The sequence below is a fragment of the Seriola lalandi genome, unplaced genomic scaffold (assembly GCF_002814215.2).
Source record: "Seriola lalandi dorsalis isolate HSWRI2012SDOR001 ecotype SW California unplaced genomic scaffold, Sedor1 jcf7180002054518, whole genome shotgun sequence".
NCBI lineage: Eukaryota > Metazoa > Chordata > Actinopteri > Carangiformes > Carangidae > Seriola > Seriola lalandi.
The window spans coordinates 485984-502805 of record NW_019525071.1 but is presented as its reverse complement, the minus strand read 5'-3'; the positions used below and the strand labels follow the sequence as shown (position 1 = coordinate 502805).

Below are 16822 nucleotides of genomic sequence, written 5' to 3'. Positions count from 1 at the left end.
GCACACATAAATGCATATACACATACACACATACACACACATACACACACAGACACAGATGAATCAGTTACAGTGTGGTCAAACAGCCTTAGTTTGACAGCAAACACTTCAGCAATGAAAACTGTCAGCTGATGATGTCGTCATGCTGTGTGTGAGTGTGCGTGCTCTGTTGTTACTCCTACCTGGTCTGCAGGCTCTTGATGCGACACAGCATGTCCAGGTGACCGGCCGAGTACTGTTCAATCACATCCTTCACATCGTAAGGACGCAGCGTCTCCTTAAACTTTTTCTTGGCTACATGGAACTTCATAATCCTGCACAGAACGGCAGAGAAATTCACAGAACAGCCACAAGGGGGAGCTCTGATGCAGTCAGAACAGATGACTGGTGGTGACTACATCAACCTTAAATATTTCACAGACTGCAGCTAATGAAAACTCAGCAAACCTTTCCTTTGTTTTTCTGGTTTTTAAAAAGGCGCATAAAATGTGTCACTGCATGCCAACTACAACATTACCTTCACACTAATGCAAACAGTCACAACACCTGAGCAATCACTTCAGTGGACCTTAGAAAAACATCCAGTGAGGTAGTCCCCGGCTTTTTTTTTTTAGCTGTGTGTGTGTGTGTGTGTGTGTGTGTGTGTGTGTGTGTAAAACTATTGCTGTGAAAAAAATTCTAAATTTATGCAACTGTGGAGCCTCAATGCTAAATTCAAGGGAATTTGGCTGAGAGTTTGAGTCCTTGTGGCGGGAGGAAGGGGCCGGCAAGGAGAGACAGCAATAAAACGGAGCCTTAAAATAGAGTGCAGGGAAACAATTCTTGAATGCAGCTGAATGAAACTATGGACTGGTTGCTGTCACTAGGACAAGTTAAAGGAGCTTTTTGTAAGTGTTGCTATCGCTACATAGTCGATGTTAGCATTAACGGCTGTTTACTTACCAGTCGTGCAGAGTGGTTCACCCATTGTTGCGTTTACAAAACAAAATATTAAAATACATCCCCTGAGTGGCGCTACTTCTTCAAGGCAGACCGGATGCTACAGTATTGAAAAGGGATGTGACAGGCAGGCCAGGCTGGGGCTAGCTGGTTAGCATGCTAACTTTAGTAGAAGAAAAGAACTGATAGAAACAGAAGAAAAACAAGAGAGCTTCTTACCACCTCTGGAGACAACTCTTGGTGAATAAAGCAATAAAGTTTGATGCTGAACTTGCAACATTCTTCTAGACTGGTAAGTAAACAGCTGTAAATGCTAACGTTGGCTTTGTAGTAATAGCAAAACTTATAAATAGCTCTTTTAAGTTTTTCAGACTTCAGATGCATTAGATGACAGGAGCTACAGGAGCATCTTCAACCTCATGAACTAAAGTTCTGAGCCTCTAATTGGCTCACTGTTTTCTGAGTGATTGCAATAAAATAAAGCAGATTTCAGGTAAACACTCATGGCTGAGAGCAGTGACTGCTTTGTTGTGACATCACAAAGTTACAGAAGTCCTGACGGCTCGTTTTAAGGCTCAGTTTCTGAATACAGGTTGTGTGCATTTCTGGGGACCTAGCGCTTTGATACTTTCACAGTATACCTAGACCTGCTTTATAATTTTAAAAAACATGGAAATCTCACTTTATACATATGGGACCTTTATGACTTCATTCTCACAGGTTCAACCCAAACTTACAGTTTCTGTTAAAACTGCGTCTGACTAAGACACACACTGTGTCCTTGTGACATGATCACCTTACATAGCTTCGCAGTGATAAAGCTCCCACTAACCATATTACCTCTCTCTCAACATTTTATCCAATCACATGCACCAAAAACGATCTAAAAATAAAAGAATCATCTTCCAGTCACTTTAATCCCCTGAGCTCATTCAATCAGGAGAGCTGCTGAGCGCCAGGGGGTTACAATCAAGGTTTGTTTGCATGCAACCTTGGCAGCAGAAAAATACAGTATTAAATGGATTGATGGAGGACATCTTGTTTCCTTTGCCTCACCTGACAGCTCTAATGACAGACTTGACTGAGGGCAGCAAGTCCTCCACTGAGATCTCACAGTGACAACCCTTCTCATCGAAGCCGTCCTCCCCTGTCATGTTGGAGTCTGCTGCTCAGGAGAGAGAACACAGAAAGGATTCAGATTTTGTTCCTTGAGCAGACCAATTTATGTCACCAACAGCATTTTACAGGAAAAAAAGATTACTGTGAGGCAGAGACTTTACTACTCTAAAACCCCAGTTTATATGCAGCCAGTTATGAGAATCCTCCTACCTGCGAAGAAGCATCTGATTTTATTATCAGTCTTCTCTGCATGGTTGTAGAACAGGGAAGTTTTAACTTTCTTGATTATTGTATCACTTGCAAATCACAATCTTAGCAGCATTTCAGTATTTAAACTAATTGTTGCCAGAAGCAATGATGAAATTCATAAATCCATGTCACTTTCTTATGCATTGTTATATGATGCTCAAGAAAACTTTAGGGCTGCATTATTAGATTTCTGGTGAGAGAATGTGTTGGCAAACAGTTGCCCATTCACATCCAGCTCACAATGAGCCACATAGCCATTCATTTGGAGTCGTGTTTGTGTTCACTTGATGAATAAGGACGGTGAATGATACCGGGAGCCTGAAAACCAAAACAATGAGTGTGAAGACCCTTGCTAATGGTAAATGATAATTCTCTATGGGTTCATCACTACAAGCGAACCCTTCCCAGTTAACAAAATGAAACTTCTGGCCCAACATATGCCTGGGTCCTCGGCCCAAGTCCTGCCCATATCCTTCCACACCTGGGCAGATTCGGGCTGTTTTCCTCTGGTATTGGCTGGAAAATTTTCTATAGCATCTGACAATCACACTGTATATGGCCCAGATTCGGGCTGCAGAACCGGGTGTATACTGGTCCAGAATAAAACAAGCATATGACCCAAGTGTGGGCCAGATTTATTTTTGCTATCTGGGTTTTATGTAATAATATTATATGTGTTAGTGCTGCTTTAAGAAACTTAAATTAAGGGTGTCGCAAAGCTGAAATCTAGCTGCATGAACTGCGTTACTCTTAATTTTGTTAAGTAAAAAGGTTAACTGATTTTTCTCAAGATCTGATGACATTGATATTGGGGATTAATCAGGTTGCAATAGGGCAAAATACACTGACTGAATTTGACTGGAATGAAGTTGACTGATCTGATAGACTGAGAGAAAAACAGTTTTGAGTTGCTGTCTAAGGAACAGGCCTCTGGTGTGCCTGCAGATATATTGCTAACAGTGCAACTTTGTGACAGCTCTGTTTATGGGCCTCCTGAGTTACAACACCTGTGGACTGCAGAGTCTAGCTACTTGTTCTGTTGAACCAAATATTGCAAATTACCTTGGTAAGTATCACTTAATAGTGCACAGCATGTATGTGCTCAAGTGTTGTGTGATACACTAAGTCAAACCTGCTGATTATTAAGACAGAAATAGACTTGGTTTGAGTCACCAGATGAAAATGTTAAACAGGGCTGATTAATAATTTCCTCCATTAAATATAACAAACATTTTCCACTAAAAACACCTCTCGTTTCACTTCTAATTAAGCCATAATGAAAGGAAAACATTTCCAATCCTCTACCATCTCATTCAACATGTCAGTGAACGATCAGATAGAGCGTGGCAAACCAGCCAACCAGTATGGTTTTGGCTAGCTTGGTCATTGATTCCTCTCCACCAACAGGCCACAGCCAGCTGGCGGGCTCTGACACCCCATATGGCTGCTGGAGCTCAAACACCCCCACCCTCCATCAATCCACCACTCAACCCACAAACACCAACTGGCTGTTACCCAGGAGGGCCTGCCAGGCCGGCACTGCTAGGCCAAAGAAAGGAAGTGAAAGCAACCATTAGCATTCCTCCACTCGGCTGCTTGAATTAGTGGGTAAAACCAGTTCTGGTGGGTTTTACGGTCGGCCAATAAGCGTCATTTCAATACATGTAGTGAAACTGCTTGGACTTAAAGGAATGGTTCAACATTTTTGAAATAAAAAAAACCCATTGCGTTCTTGTTGACAGTTTGATTGATGCCACTTTCATTTCTAGCTGTTAAGTATGAAGCTGCAGCCATGAAGGGGCTACCTGAGCTAGCATACAGTCTGGGAGCAGGGGAAACAGCTTGCCCAGCTGGTTTTTACACTTGAACAAACTTGTACAAAGCAAACCAGAGCAGCATGTTAATTGGTGAGTTTAAGAGGTGCTTATAGGTGGAACATTTTAACCTTTAATCAGAGCTAAGACAGCTAGTCCTCCCTGCTTCCAGTCTTTTCTGAATGGACAGACATAAGTGGTATTGATCTTCTCAGCAAGATACTGAGTACATGTATTTTATCAAAAGATATTTTCAAATATGATTTTTGGATTTTCTTTGCACTTAAGATGCATCAAAACACTATTTATCGTCTCATAAATTCTACTTCACTCTTAACGGCAGGACGGAGTCACTTACCATCAGTGGTGGAGCGGGATTGGCTCTTAAGGCGGAGTGAAGGTCTGAAGCGCGTGCGGTCATTGAAGCTCCAGCTCTTCTGTACCTTAGCCGGGCTGGTGCCCTCTGTTCCGGCCTCAGCCACCGGTGACCGCCGGTCATTCACAGAAGACGTCTGCCTGTTCTTGATGCTCTGACCTCGGGGGCTTGCCATCCTCACCCGCTCCTTGAAGCTCAACTTCTGGCTGTGGAGTGAAGTTGGGATGAATAATGGTCCAGAGGGCGAGTTGGAGTGAGAGGGATAAGAAGGGAGAGGTGTAGTGAAGAGGTGGAATGACAGACAGATAAAGATTTGTTAATGATATAAGTTTCAGAACAACAATATAAATTATCAAAAGCTTTTGGCAAAATGCATTTTCCTTGCACGATTTAACCACATGGAAAACCATCATCCAGAACTTTACCTACCAATACAAGGATGAACAGCTGCAGCACAAGATGGAGAAAGACCAACATGCATTGCAGCATTAAAGCATTACAAAAATGCAAGCTCGGGTTAGGTATGATGCTTCAGCTGTGTGTTTGAGTTGTGCCTGGATGTGTGCATCTACAGTGGGGTCCAACAGTCTGAGACCACTTTTGGACCCACTGTATAACAGCTACAGTATCTCGTTCTCTGTGACCAGTTAGTGAGCATGTTGCCTACAGCAACAGTCCCATTGTTGTATCAAATGGTTATATGTTGTTATAGTTGATTTTTCTGATATCATATGTCACTTTACCATACACAACAGAAAATCTTCATTTAAAGGATTTATTGCACCTTGGTTAAAGTGTCACGACAGGGCGGAGTAATGGAAGAAAATAATTGGTAATTACTTTGTGGAAAGTGAATGACCAGGACGATGAGAAGTCAGGAGGTGGATGATTATGTGTTTGTGCAGCTGCAACGACTGCATGCAAAGGCAGTGCACAGGCAACAGGCATGGCTCATCTAAATGCAGTCACTGAAGTGGTCCTCTATCCTGTATGTTGGAGTGAACATGTACAGTTCTACTTCAAAGGATCGGGCAGGTGATAGTTTGTCCTCTTTTACTCTTACTGTCAACAAATCAAAGACCAAAACTAAAAATGTGTCTGTCAGTACTCTCTGACTCTGCTCCCACTGGTTCTTGTTGAAAATGTAAATTGGTTCACACACATAGTATATACAGTAGTTTCAAAAAGAAAGTACAAATGGTGCAATTGTATTTGTATAAATTGGTGCATTTGTAAACTGAGCTACTTTCAGCTGCAGATTCATACACTAGAGAGTGTTAACAACAGCAGGATGGTGCATGTGGGATTGAGTCAAAACAAATTACAGTTGTCATGTTCATGGTAATGAAGGAACATGTTGCCCAGTGTGATTCACTCACTGATTCATTGCTAGTTTTGGTCTTTTCATTGGATTTGTTGGAAATAAAAAACATATAATATCACCAGACTTATCTGTTAAAGTTATTGTGTCTATAGAGACACATGTGATACGTGTGTGTGAGTGACAGCAACATGTCATAACTAGTGCAGGGGATATTCTAAAGTTTGTATCAGGGAAGCGGGAAGTGGAGTGTGACAGGAGTTTAGATGCAACGCCACCATAACAACAGACTCTAACGCAAATTCATTTTCATGTCTCTTTAACGGGAACTGACACCTGGCACAAATGTTCTTATAGTAAATGTGGTTAAAACCAAAATCACAACAGGCAGAAGGAGCGCATTACTCAGGCAAAGATCAAACAGAGGCAGATAGTGTGCTACTATAAAGGCGACTAATGTCTCCCTGCTAGATTTACTGGCTCTGCCCTCTCCGAGGCTGCACAGCCTCCTACAGATACCCATGCACCAAGAATTAGTCAGCATTCCCAAAGAAAAATGTCATGTGACACGGGAGCAGAAATGCTGTGTACCTATGTTTCCGAGTGGTACACCTCCTCAGTAGCTTCTGTTTATTACTATGAATTTTACTAAAAAACCAAGGGGAGATAGACAAATGGTGATGTGTTACACGATGCAGAATTAGAGGAGAGAAAATGTTAACCTCTGAATGTTTTGTGGATGAGATATTGCATTTGCCACCTTATTACCCTTTGCCCCATTTTTCTTTTTTTTTTCTTTGCTCCATTTGTTTCTTGCTTATTTATTTCTTACTCTATGTTGCATGGAGTCAGTCTGGATGAAAAGCCTGACATGTAAATGCAATGATCCCTGGGTCAGACCTTCTGTATGCAGGCTGTGAAGTATAAAGTAATATTTCAGAGTTTCTGTTGGCATTTCAGTTTGTCCACCACTGACATTTAGAAGCAGCAGAACGGAGGCAATTGAGCTTAGTCGAGGAAAATGAACATCTACAGCACAGCACCATTTGAAAAAGGCTGCAATTTAGTGACTCACACACTTCATGTCGATATCCCTCATTTAACTGTGTGAATTCAGCTGGGCCACGGCAACAAGTGCCTGAGTCACCAGCATGAGGCCAGTAACCTTTAGACAGACACTTGTGGGTTCTATCAGGGTATTAAGATGCAGACCTTGGTCTTGTTTTTCGCTCCATGGCTGGGTTTTTATCACTGCACTTCGGTGATGCATTACTTTGAAAATTAATAAATAAATCTAGCTAATAAATAAAGTAAGGCAGCTCCATTCGGACTGCGCAGAGCGGCTTTTAATCTCTCCAGCTCTGCAGTGGAGATGTTAACGGGGGAAAACATAGGTGGAGAGTGGAGCTCTCCTCCCTCGCTCTTAAGACACGCTCAAGATTGCGTGGGATGATTTCTGGGCTGACTCTCATCTCTTCGTTTGGTTATTTACTTTATTGACTTTTCACATTCTTTGGCTTCTGCTCTGCAATGTGGTATAGTTCATACTATACGACACCAGGCTCGAGGGAAAAACAGCTCGACTGGCTTCAGTTTGCTGCGGTGGTTCGCAGACAAACATTTACTCAGTGTTTCATAACTGCAAACACAACATATTACATCACTAAGCCCTCACTGCCCCGCATGCTGTCCTCCCCTGATGTTGCTAAAAATGCATTAGCTCAAAGACAAACATCAGGAGCACTGATTTCATTTAAAAATTGGTCATATGAAAGCACAGAGTCACAGGAAATGTCATTTCTAAGTGTAATAAATACCTGACAGAAGAGGGACGGTGTGGGTGTGTGTGTGTGTGTGTGTGTGTATGTGTGTGAATGATTGCTTGTATTTGAGAGCCTCAGCATGTGCACACGTGTGTTTTTGGGGAGGAGAAGTGATAAGAAGAGAAAGGTAAAGCACCAAACATCAAAGGGAAAGACATAGAAAGTGCCAGTGTAAAAGCAGGGCTACATTTCATCACTCACAACCTTCCAGTTAGAGCCACTTTACTGTCTCAGTTACAGTGAAGTCCACACAACAGTCGGGCAACAGGTGTGTGGGCATCGTTTGAAATTTTTAGATACTAGTGCAGATACAAGATCTTAATTTCTATCCAGATACCAAAATAAAGGTTCTATGATATCTTACTAGCTATCTTATATCTTATAGCTACATCTTTTTAGCTACACTAATCAATATTTGTATATATATAAAAAAAAAAAAAATGATGTAATGATACAGTAATTGCTCATAGTGATGAACTCATCATCATCATCATCATCATCATCATCATCATCATCATTTGTATTTTAACATCTTTCAGCTGATGTTTTGGCTTCAGGGCAACTTCATTGTTTGTTTCAGTCTCATCAACCTTAAAACAGCGTTCTGCAAGAAACAGCTAAAGAGCTGGACAATAACAGGAGCTGGGGGAGGCCAAAAATAAGATCTTTTCTTTCTTTTAACTAATGAGGCCTAAATAAAATTTAAGTTTGAAAAAATCAAAACAGAAATGACCTCAGCTACATGTTAAATGTATGTAAAGGTGCATTCCAGTCAAGTACCCAGGCCTACACAGCTACAACACCATGGAAGAGAGTGAATGTTCAACAAAAGTCACAAACCTTGTCGTTGACTCTCCCTGCTCCTTCCTGTGGGTGATGAGACGAAAAATATATTAATTAGAAAACATCTTTTCAAAATACTGACTGGTTTTATCCCATTTACTACAAATCATGTAGATGTTTAACCATACAGAAAACCACTCTGCTGTGTTCGAGAAATTTCAGGTTATTTTTGTAGCATATAAAAATGTGTTAGCAAATTCTTGAAACTTGTTTAAGTTGTTTATTCAGAAATGTTGGGCACACGTTAGGTTTACATGATTTGTAATTAAGGAGTTAAAACCTGGAAACACGCTGCTATGGTCCTTTATATCAGCATGATAGGAAGATTTATGTATTAAGGGCTTTGTCTGCAACTGTTGCTTTTTTTAAGTGCAGAGGAGGACAGCTACACATCAATCAATAATAAGCATTCCAGGGGAAATAGACCTTAACAAATAGCAGGCTCACTACAAACATGCATGTCGATGCAGACTGTCCAGGCAAACTAAGGAAGCACTTGCAAAAAGAGAAGGTAGTGACTAAGAAACTGAAGATTTGCCACTTAATCATTTAAAGGAGTGTCTTTGTAATCAGCGCGTGTGTTTTATACATTATGATCATAACCGTACACTATATGCCTTGCAGATGGTTTTCCTAATATTTCCAGGCTCCGTACAGGTTTCCGAGCTACAGTATGCCATATACACACACACACGGGGGTCGAAAAGAAACCTGAATGAGTGTTTAACTGGGAGATCAGAATTCAAAGTTGGAGTTCTGCCATAAACGGCAAGAACTGCAAAAATAATGTGTGGAAAATGCTCAATACACCAGGAAGGAAACCTCCTGGTTAGCTGAGAGTGCATCAGCAGATTTGATCAGTCCACACAGACACTGGTAACACATCAGTTATACATCCAGTGTCTGGTAAATTCAGATGGCAAACAGCAGGAAATTCATACATGCTGATGTTACTATTATAATAAACAGAATGAGTGATGTTCTGTGGCAATACCTTGTGCAGCAGGCGAACAGCAGGAATCTCATATATGCTAACATTACTTGTGTAAATAGGACTTTTCTGTTTTTAATCCGTGCGACACACATGCCATTTCTCAGTAGCTGCTACAGCTAACTGTGTATTTTTGGTTTGTGATGTTACTACTACTAGGTGTGATTTTTCAGGTTCCATGTGTCGCGTTAGTGAGCTAGAGGTGAAAGAATATCTGGCCTCTAAACGGTTTATAATTTTACTGGTTTCTAGCAGGTTGCTGTGCCTTTACACCTAACCTGGTTATTTTGGCTAAAACGAACCCTGGGTTCTTTTCCCAGTTAGTGCTGTTTGTTTAGGCTTGTGTTAAAGCTGTTGTTGGTGCTGGTGCTGGTGCATTAAGTCCATTGAAAAAAATCAGTAACGTAGTGTTCCCACAGTAATACCCCCTGGAATATTGCTTCACAAGAAGCTTCTTTTTTTGTCATCTCTCTGTCTGTTTGTCATTATTCATAACATGGTGTGGATATGCAGTCGTACAATACTAGTATTGCTTAGAATCACTTTCTTCTTTGACAGTAATCTACATTATGAAGATAATGTCCCAATTAAATAAATTAAAATACGAATGTGAAATCAGCCTACATGGTGAAAATGTCCATACATACTGTAAGCTTTCATAACATTGTGGCAATGAGTTTTCTGCCTCCGTGTGTGTGCATTCTCATTTGTTAGTTCATGGGAAACCCCTCTATAATGATCCATACTGTATCTCCATGTATGGATATGCCAGCTGCCAAAGCTAACGGCAAACAGAATTATATGCACTGTACCTCTAAATCACTCAGGGCGTCAGGGTTGAGTGGCTGCCCAATTTAAGGAGACTGAAGTGTTGCAAATTCAAAGAAAGCTTGTTCGGCTCATTGAGGCCACAACTGCTGTAATAAATAGATATATCACAGAGGGTGAACGCTAAAATTGCTGCCTCAGCCTCTCAAAGTGAAAGCAGTTAAACCACCAGGTCAAGCACTCAAACTGGCTGTAGTCAAACACAGAGAGCTTGACCCAGTGGGAATGGTGTTGAGGGATAAAATGTTCATTTATATAATAATAGAGATAATAATAATAATAATAATAACAATAATAATAATAATAAAAATTAATAATACTAATAATAATAATTAATAATAATCGTTTTAGAGATGTCTTTGAAGTCAGCGTTTTTTTTCTTAATTCAAGCAAGTTGAGATTAACGGAGCCTGGAAATTATTAGTCTTTCTGATGGCTGTGAACCATTTTCCATTAAGAAAAAAGAAATGATCAAAATGAATGCATTTATATGTTCAATAAAGAGAAAAAAGCAGATACGTTAAACAATAAGACAGACCAGACTTTAAAAAAGATGAATAGTAACTTGAAATGTACATAACTGAATTATAAGGAAAGATGGCTAGAGAGCATAAACACCAAATACAGACACCAGCTGCCATAGTTGTACCTACTTTGTAGGGCTGCAGGTATGCAACGCCTTCAAGTGAGGCTTCCAGGTAGCAATGGAAACCGAGTTCTCATCAGCCGCATAACTACGCCAAACACACTGCATGCAGAATACACAAAACCAGGAAGGAGAAAAAAGTACAAAGAGGAGACCCCAAAAGAAAAAGATAAATGGAAAGAAAATAAAATAAAGACAAAAAAAACCAAAGCCAAGGAAGGAGGAAGAGTAGGAAGAGGAGGGAGAAGATCAGGAGAATAGAAAACAAATAAAAAAAGCTGATTAGTGAAAACAAAAAAACAGGTGTTTCACACGTCTGTGGGTGAGCGGAGGTCAGGCATGGATACATGCCTGTGGGAAGGCAGGAGGCTCTCATAGTGCCGCCATGTGGCGTCCAGGTAGGGCCTGGTGCTGTCGGTGGAATAATAACGCCACGCAGCCTGGTACAAAATGGGGGCGGACAGGATGAAGAAGAAGAGGAGGAGGAGGAGGTGGTGGTGGTGGTGGTGGGAAGACAAGAGGAGGTAGAGGTCAGGACGAGGGTGAGATGGGAACATAAGATGGGAGAGAGGGGAAGCCAAAGAGGAGGAAAGTGGTGAAGCGTGGGAGGAAAGTAAGTGAGATAGCAGGGGAAGAAAAGGAGGTGTATGGAGAAATATATGAGGAGGAAAACATGAAATCTACACCACTAAAATTCAGGATGACACACAATGAGTGTGAAGATCAGGCTGGAAAAACGGAAATGTGTGATGCAGAAAAGAAGGGGAGGCAAGAATGGGTTTGCCAAACTTGTGTTTTTGGGCTTAAACACAGGAGAATGAAAGGAGTAAAAAAACCTCCCAGAGATTAAAGAGTCTACTGCAAAGTGAGGATGAGGGGGCACAGGGCTGAACAGAGTGAAGCCACCGGCTCTGTAATTTTTATTGGGTAGGTTTTTGGAGAGTCCATGGAAAAAAAAGAGAAACTGGAGAATAATAAAATCATTTAAGGCTTTTAATCTCATTTTATATTAGGCAGATATTCAGTTCTCTTCGCTACATCAGCGACAATATTTTTATTTTCCAGCCCAAAACTGGCAATGTGTGTTAAAGAAATAGAAGGGAGGGGGCTGTGTGCTTTACCTGGATAAGGTAGGCGGCTGGGTTTCTCCTTTTCTCAAAGTGCTTCTGTCTGTGCTGCTCTTGGACCTTCAGGGCAAAGCCCGATCCCAGAATACCCTGGTATGATATTAACAGGAATAAATACTGGTACATTCGTACGCCAAAGACTTTATAAAGTGTCACTGAGCTGCAGAGAAAGACATAACTCTAATGAGAACCTCCATAGGCATAGAATTCAGATGTAATTCAGAAAGCGATCTTTCAGAAGAGGATTAATAAATTCTCCTACGCTCTGAAAAGCAAACTGAAAGGAATCACTTAAAAAGTTTGTACTCACTGCTGGCAAGGCAAAGAAGGAGATGCCCAAGAGGGCGAACCCCGCAGACAGCATCCGTCCTGTCCACGTCTTTGGTGTCTTGTCCCCATAGCCAATGGTTGTCAGGGTGATCTGTCAACACAGATAATGAATAATGAGGCCCTGAATGATTGCCATATTGACATGCCTCAGAAATGAATGAAATACCAGGACAAATATATGACATTAACCATGGTGCAAGTTGTATGTAAGCTCATTTGTAAATACAGTAAATGCTCTATACTGTGGCGGTAAGTAGTTCCAGTGAAAACTGTGTGTAACCTGGATATTGTTTCTTGAAAGACATACATCACTTTCTCATAAGGCCCCCTTTATGTGGGCTTCATAAACGGTCAGTAATTACCTTATTATTGGTCAATGAATAGCTTGTTAGGGCATCAGAGCATCAAAAACTAGGAATGATTGCGTTCTGATTGCGTTCCTGGTTATTTATCATTAGAAAGCCATTAGTTACAACTTATTATTTAGCTTACGCATGGTGCCTTAGTAATATATGTTTCTAAAGGTTTTTTTTTTTCATTTGTTTGAGTAGAAAAAAGAAAATTTAATTCACTTCTGTATTATTGAGGTGCAGGCAGATGTATCAAAAAAAGCAGACTGAACTGAACCTATCAATATGGATACATCAGGGTACAAGCGCCCCGAGGCAAAAATAGAAGTAACATTTAGAGGGTTCATTTGGATTCACATGTGGCAGACCTCTGTGGGTTCAACTTAATCCGTTAGTGTTTTGGTGAATTATAAAATATTTATGATTGGTATAACTAACCTAATATTTTCAGTACTTGCTTTTCTGTCTTTTTCTTTAACAACTCTGGGCGAAACGTCTATTGATGTGCATAACTGCATTATATTTACATGCTGTTCCTTTTGCTTTTTGCTTGATTTTGCCACACAGAGGCATGATTTGAAAATATGCCTTCAGGCACTGCAATCACATCTTAGTGATTAGACCTATGTGGAGGCTTTGTAGGAGTGGGTCTGTTTGGCCTTGGCTCTACAGTCACAGATGGAAGCCTGTGGCTGAAATGTTTATTCTGTCTTGACTAAAAAGATTTCTGAAGCACAGTATGTGGGTTGTGTTGTCCTTTATGTGTTGACGCTATGGGCATGATTGGTAAAGACACAATGAGAGGCCATTTTTACAATAATGATTCATAGTGATTGTACTTAACTGATGAAAATATTCCCAGTGAATAGAGCCGTCAACATGTGTTCAGCAAAAGCCGGAACGCAGCATTTAATGCAGTGTGTGTTCATTATTTAATGACAGGGGCAAATAAACCTGGCTGTGAACTGGACCTGGCACGTCGTGCAAGGCTCTTGATTGCGTTCAGCGCTGTGTTTGTCTGTGTGTCTATCTGCCTAACCATCTATAAATATATTTATCTAACTCTCCCTCTGTTTTGTCAGGTTGACCACACTGGATTATCTGTCATTCAGGCTCTGATTGCTCTGCACGACAAAGGTGGATGCCGCCATTTGGTACCATTATGATTTTTTGAGTCATTTTACGAGCAGTGCATCATTTCCATTATGAGTCTTTTACTGAATCCTGGCAGGCAGAGCATATTCCTCCTAACTCACCGTGCCCCACCACAAGGCATCAGCGTAGGTGGCAAACTCCTTGTTGAACTTGTTCTCCACAAGGTAAACGAGGAACGAAGAGAAGATGAGAACCAGGAAGCCGATGTACCAGGCAGTTACCAGCTCCTGCAGGCAGAGTTCAAAACTGACCATTAGTGTGTGATCCTGGAAAAAAAGGGAATTTTGTTGATGCGCAACCACTTTGGCATATGAACGTTCACCGTAGAGCAACTTCAATCGGCTTTTCTGTGAACTCTGAGGACACAGAAGGTGATACAAGGGAAAGTTATGACCTGTTATTGAATCTGTGTTTTACTGTAAATCCGCTGGGTGGGAATTATTCATAAAAACCCAAATACAAAAGTGCAGAGGAGCAGGAACATATAACATTAAGGTTATTAGATGGGAACTTCTTGTCATGTTTCACTGAATTAATAGCAGCAGATAGAAAAGTTATTCTGATCACAAAGCAAATGTAGATGAAGAAAACTCCTGTTCTACCTATATGCCTGTTATAAAAATTCACCATTACAAATAAAAGTCCTGCATGAAACGTCCTACTTAAGTGTAATTGTACAGTTGTAGCTGGTGGAGCAACTTTGGGTAGTTTAGTTCAGTGGTTCTCCTCCAAAGGGTCATAAATCTGAGGATTCATACCATGACTAATGGGAGAGGAAAAACACCTCCCCCCTTCTATTACACAAGCTTGTGTTAATTTTTTGGACACTGCCAAATATTTGCTCTTAGTTTTTAATGAAACCATGTGTGTTTAGAGTTAGAAATCACTATTAGGTGGAACTGCTAACAACTCATAGACATGGCTTTTTGTTTTTTAAGACCAAAAGGGTTTGAAACCACTGTGTTGGATTTTATGAACTTGAAATATTGTTTTAACTAAAGCTGTCAAGCAGATGTAGTGGAGTAACTGTGAACTGTGGTGGAGTATAGTAAGTATAAAGTCGTTTAAAATGGAAACACTCAAGTTCAAGTACCTCAAAATTGTAGTTAACGACTTGATAGCCTAAATGTATTTAGTCACTTTCCACCACTGGTATTAAGATGATGATGTCAGGAGTGAATCACACTTAAATTGAGCTCATTATGTATGTTGAGGCAAGAACATGAAGTCATTAATGCAAACCAGATCAAGTATCAGGTTTGGGGTTGGGTCAGGACACTTTGTTGTGTTTCTCCATGCCTCTGTAAAGCACTTGTGTGTGATCGGTGGTATATAAATAAACTTGCCTTGCCTAAAGCTCTGGGCTTATTGGGCCTGGGTCAGGTTTGTTTATTTTTAAATCTAATTTATTAAAAACATTTATTTTATCTCTGATTCAAACAGGTATCATGTGTTGTAGGTAGATATACAGCCCAGAGATACAGACTACTGCATTACTGCATTACAGTTGCATTAGTCTGGTGAGCTAACAGTCAGTAGTGGATGAAACAAAACAAAAACTGCCTCAGGTCACAGCTTCTATGGTTTTATTAGTTTGCCTTCACCTGAAAGAGATGCTGCGGACCAGATTTAAAGACTAATTACTTTCCATCTACAGTGGCTGGGCAGGTAGACTGAGGTCAGGACCCGAAGCTGACAGTAAGGTTCAGCTGGGTTGGGGCTGGGATATGATCTCATTTAAGGCTCATGCTGAACTCCACCCTGACCACCAAACTACACAGCCCTTCACACAGATGATTATTGTGGGTAAATACCCAGCCGCCCCAACTGCTTACTGCTACAGCTGATGCTAACCACTGGACACTGGGCTCTGCTGCAGTGAAAGCTAAACACGCCGTCTACCCCCTCAGTCTTCATCCACGCATCATCGCCGGGTCACACCGAACTGAGGTAGAAGTAAAAAAGAAGTTGGGGGGTTTGTATGGGTTGACTGATGCGAAGCACAACAAAATGTGCATCCATTGTTGTTATGCGAATAGTAGGAGTTGGTTTGTAAAGACAAACTGGTGGCATTAAGACCAGTGGAGTAGAAGAAGAGAGGAGCGCCGTCAAAATCTCAAACAGTGAAAAACAATGTAGAAAACATGTTGGAAATATACAGCATATTCATGTTTATTGAAGGAATGTAACTTATCACTCTGCACACATCTGATGTTTTTGTTTGCTGCTGCTTTCAGTCTCTTCAGCAAACACAGTCACATGCTTCATGTCCATATTTGCTTACACCAATTTCATAACGTCAGACGAGTGTAAAACATTTTGCGATATTTTCAGGATCTATTTTTTATTATTTCCAGTGTTTCCATTCCATTTTTTTTAATGAGCAAATTGAAAATGTGCATAAAAACAAGTCGATGGAAACACACCTCATGACTCCCTTAATAAAGCGAATCTGACCAGGCGATTAACAGCTTTTCCAAATATTCAAAGAAAGTCAAAGTGGATATACTGTACTCTAATGTACACTGTTATATTTGAAGGTGTTTAATGTTTTGAGTATCCTATCTACATAATGTTAGAAACCCATCACAATATAATACATCTCCACTAATGATGGTTTGAGTCAACACAACAACATTAAGCTGCAGTAATACAATTTCTCTAATGACCTAATTTACATGTATTCATAATAAGCATTTACTAAAACCACATTTACAAGCCTCTGTGAAAAATGAAATTCAACTAGAATTGAACTGGTTATGTTCATTACATTAACAATTTTAATACTGGATCAAATTATCAGTCTGCAGTCTACGCAAACTGTAATATATCTACAGTGCTACATCTATATATCTACAGTATATCAACTGAAGGTCACAAGGTCACCAGGTCAAGGTCCCAACACCCCCCC

The 16822-nt window shown here is 40.5% G+C and overlaps 1 protein-coding gene across 3 annotated transcripts in view; it reads right to left on the bottom strand.

The window, feature by feature from the left end:
• The window catches only part of kcnq5b (potassium voltage-gated channel, KQT-like subfamily, member 5b), a 115412-nt gene that overhangs the window by 7915 nt on the left and 90675 nt on the right, over positions 1-16822 (bottom strand). For 2 of the 3 annotated variants that reach the window (XM_023413710.2, XM_087175925.1), the window contains exons 5-13: positions 14013-14138; positions 12387-12497; positions 12071-12166; positions 10957-11051; positions 8482-8508; positions 6410-6466; positions 4480-4703; positions 1996-2104; positions 183-314 (exon numbers count right to left, since the gene is read on the bottom strand). In XM_023413710.2, the coding sequence (XP_023269478.1) occupies positions 183-314; positions 1996-2104; positions 4480-4703; positions 6410-6466; positions 8482-8508; positions 10957-11051; positions 12071-12166; positions 12387-12497; positions 14013-14138 (977 nt within the window). The remainder of the gene's footprint in view (positions 1-182; positions 315-1995; positions 2105-4479; positions 4704-6409; positions 6467-8481; positions 8509-10956; positions 11052-12070; positions 12167-12386; positions 12498-14012; positions 14139-16822) is intronic. The other variant, XM_087175926.1, reaches the window with a different exon arrangement.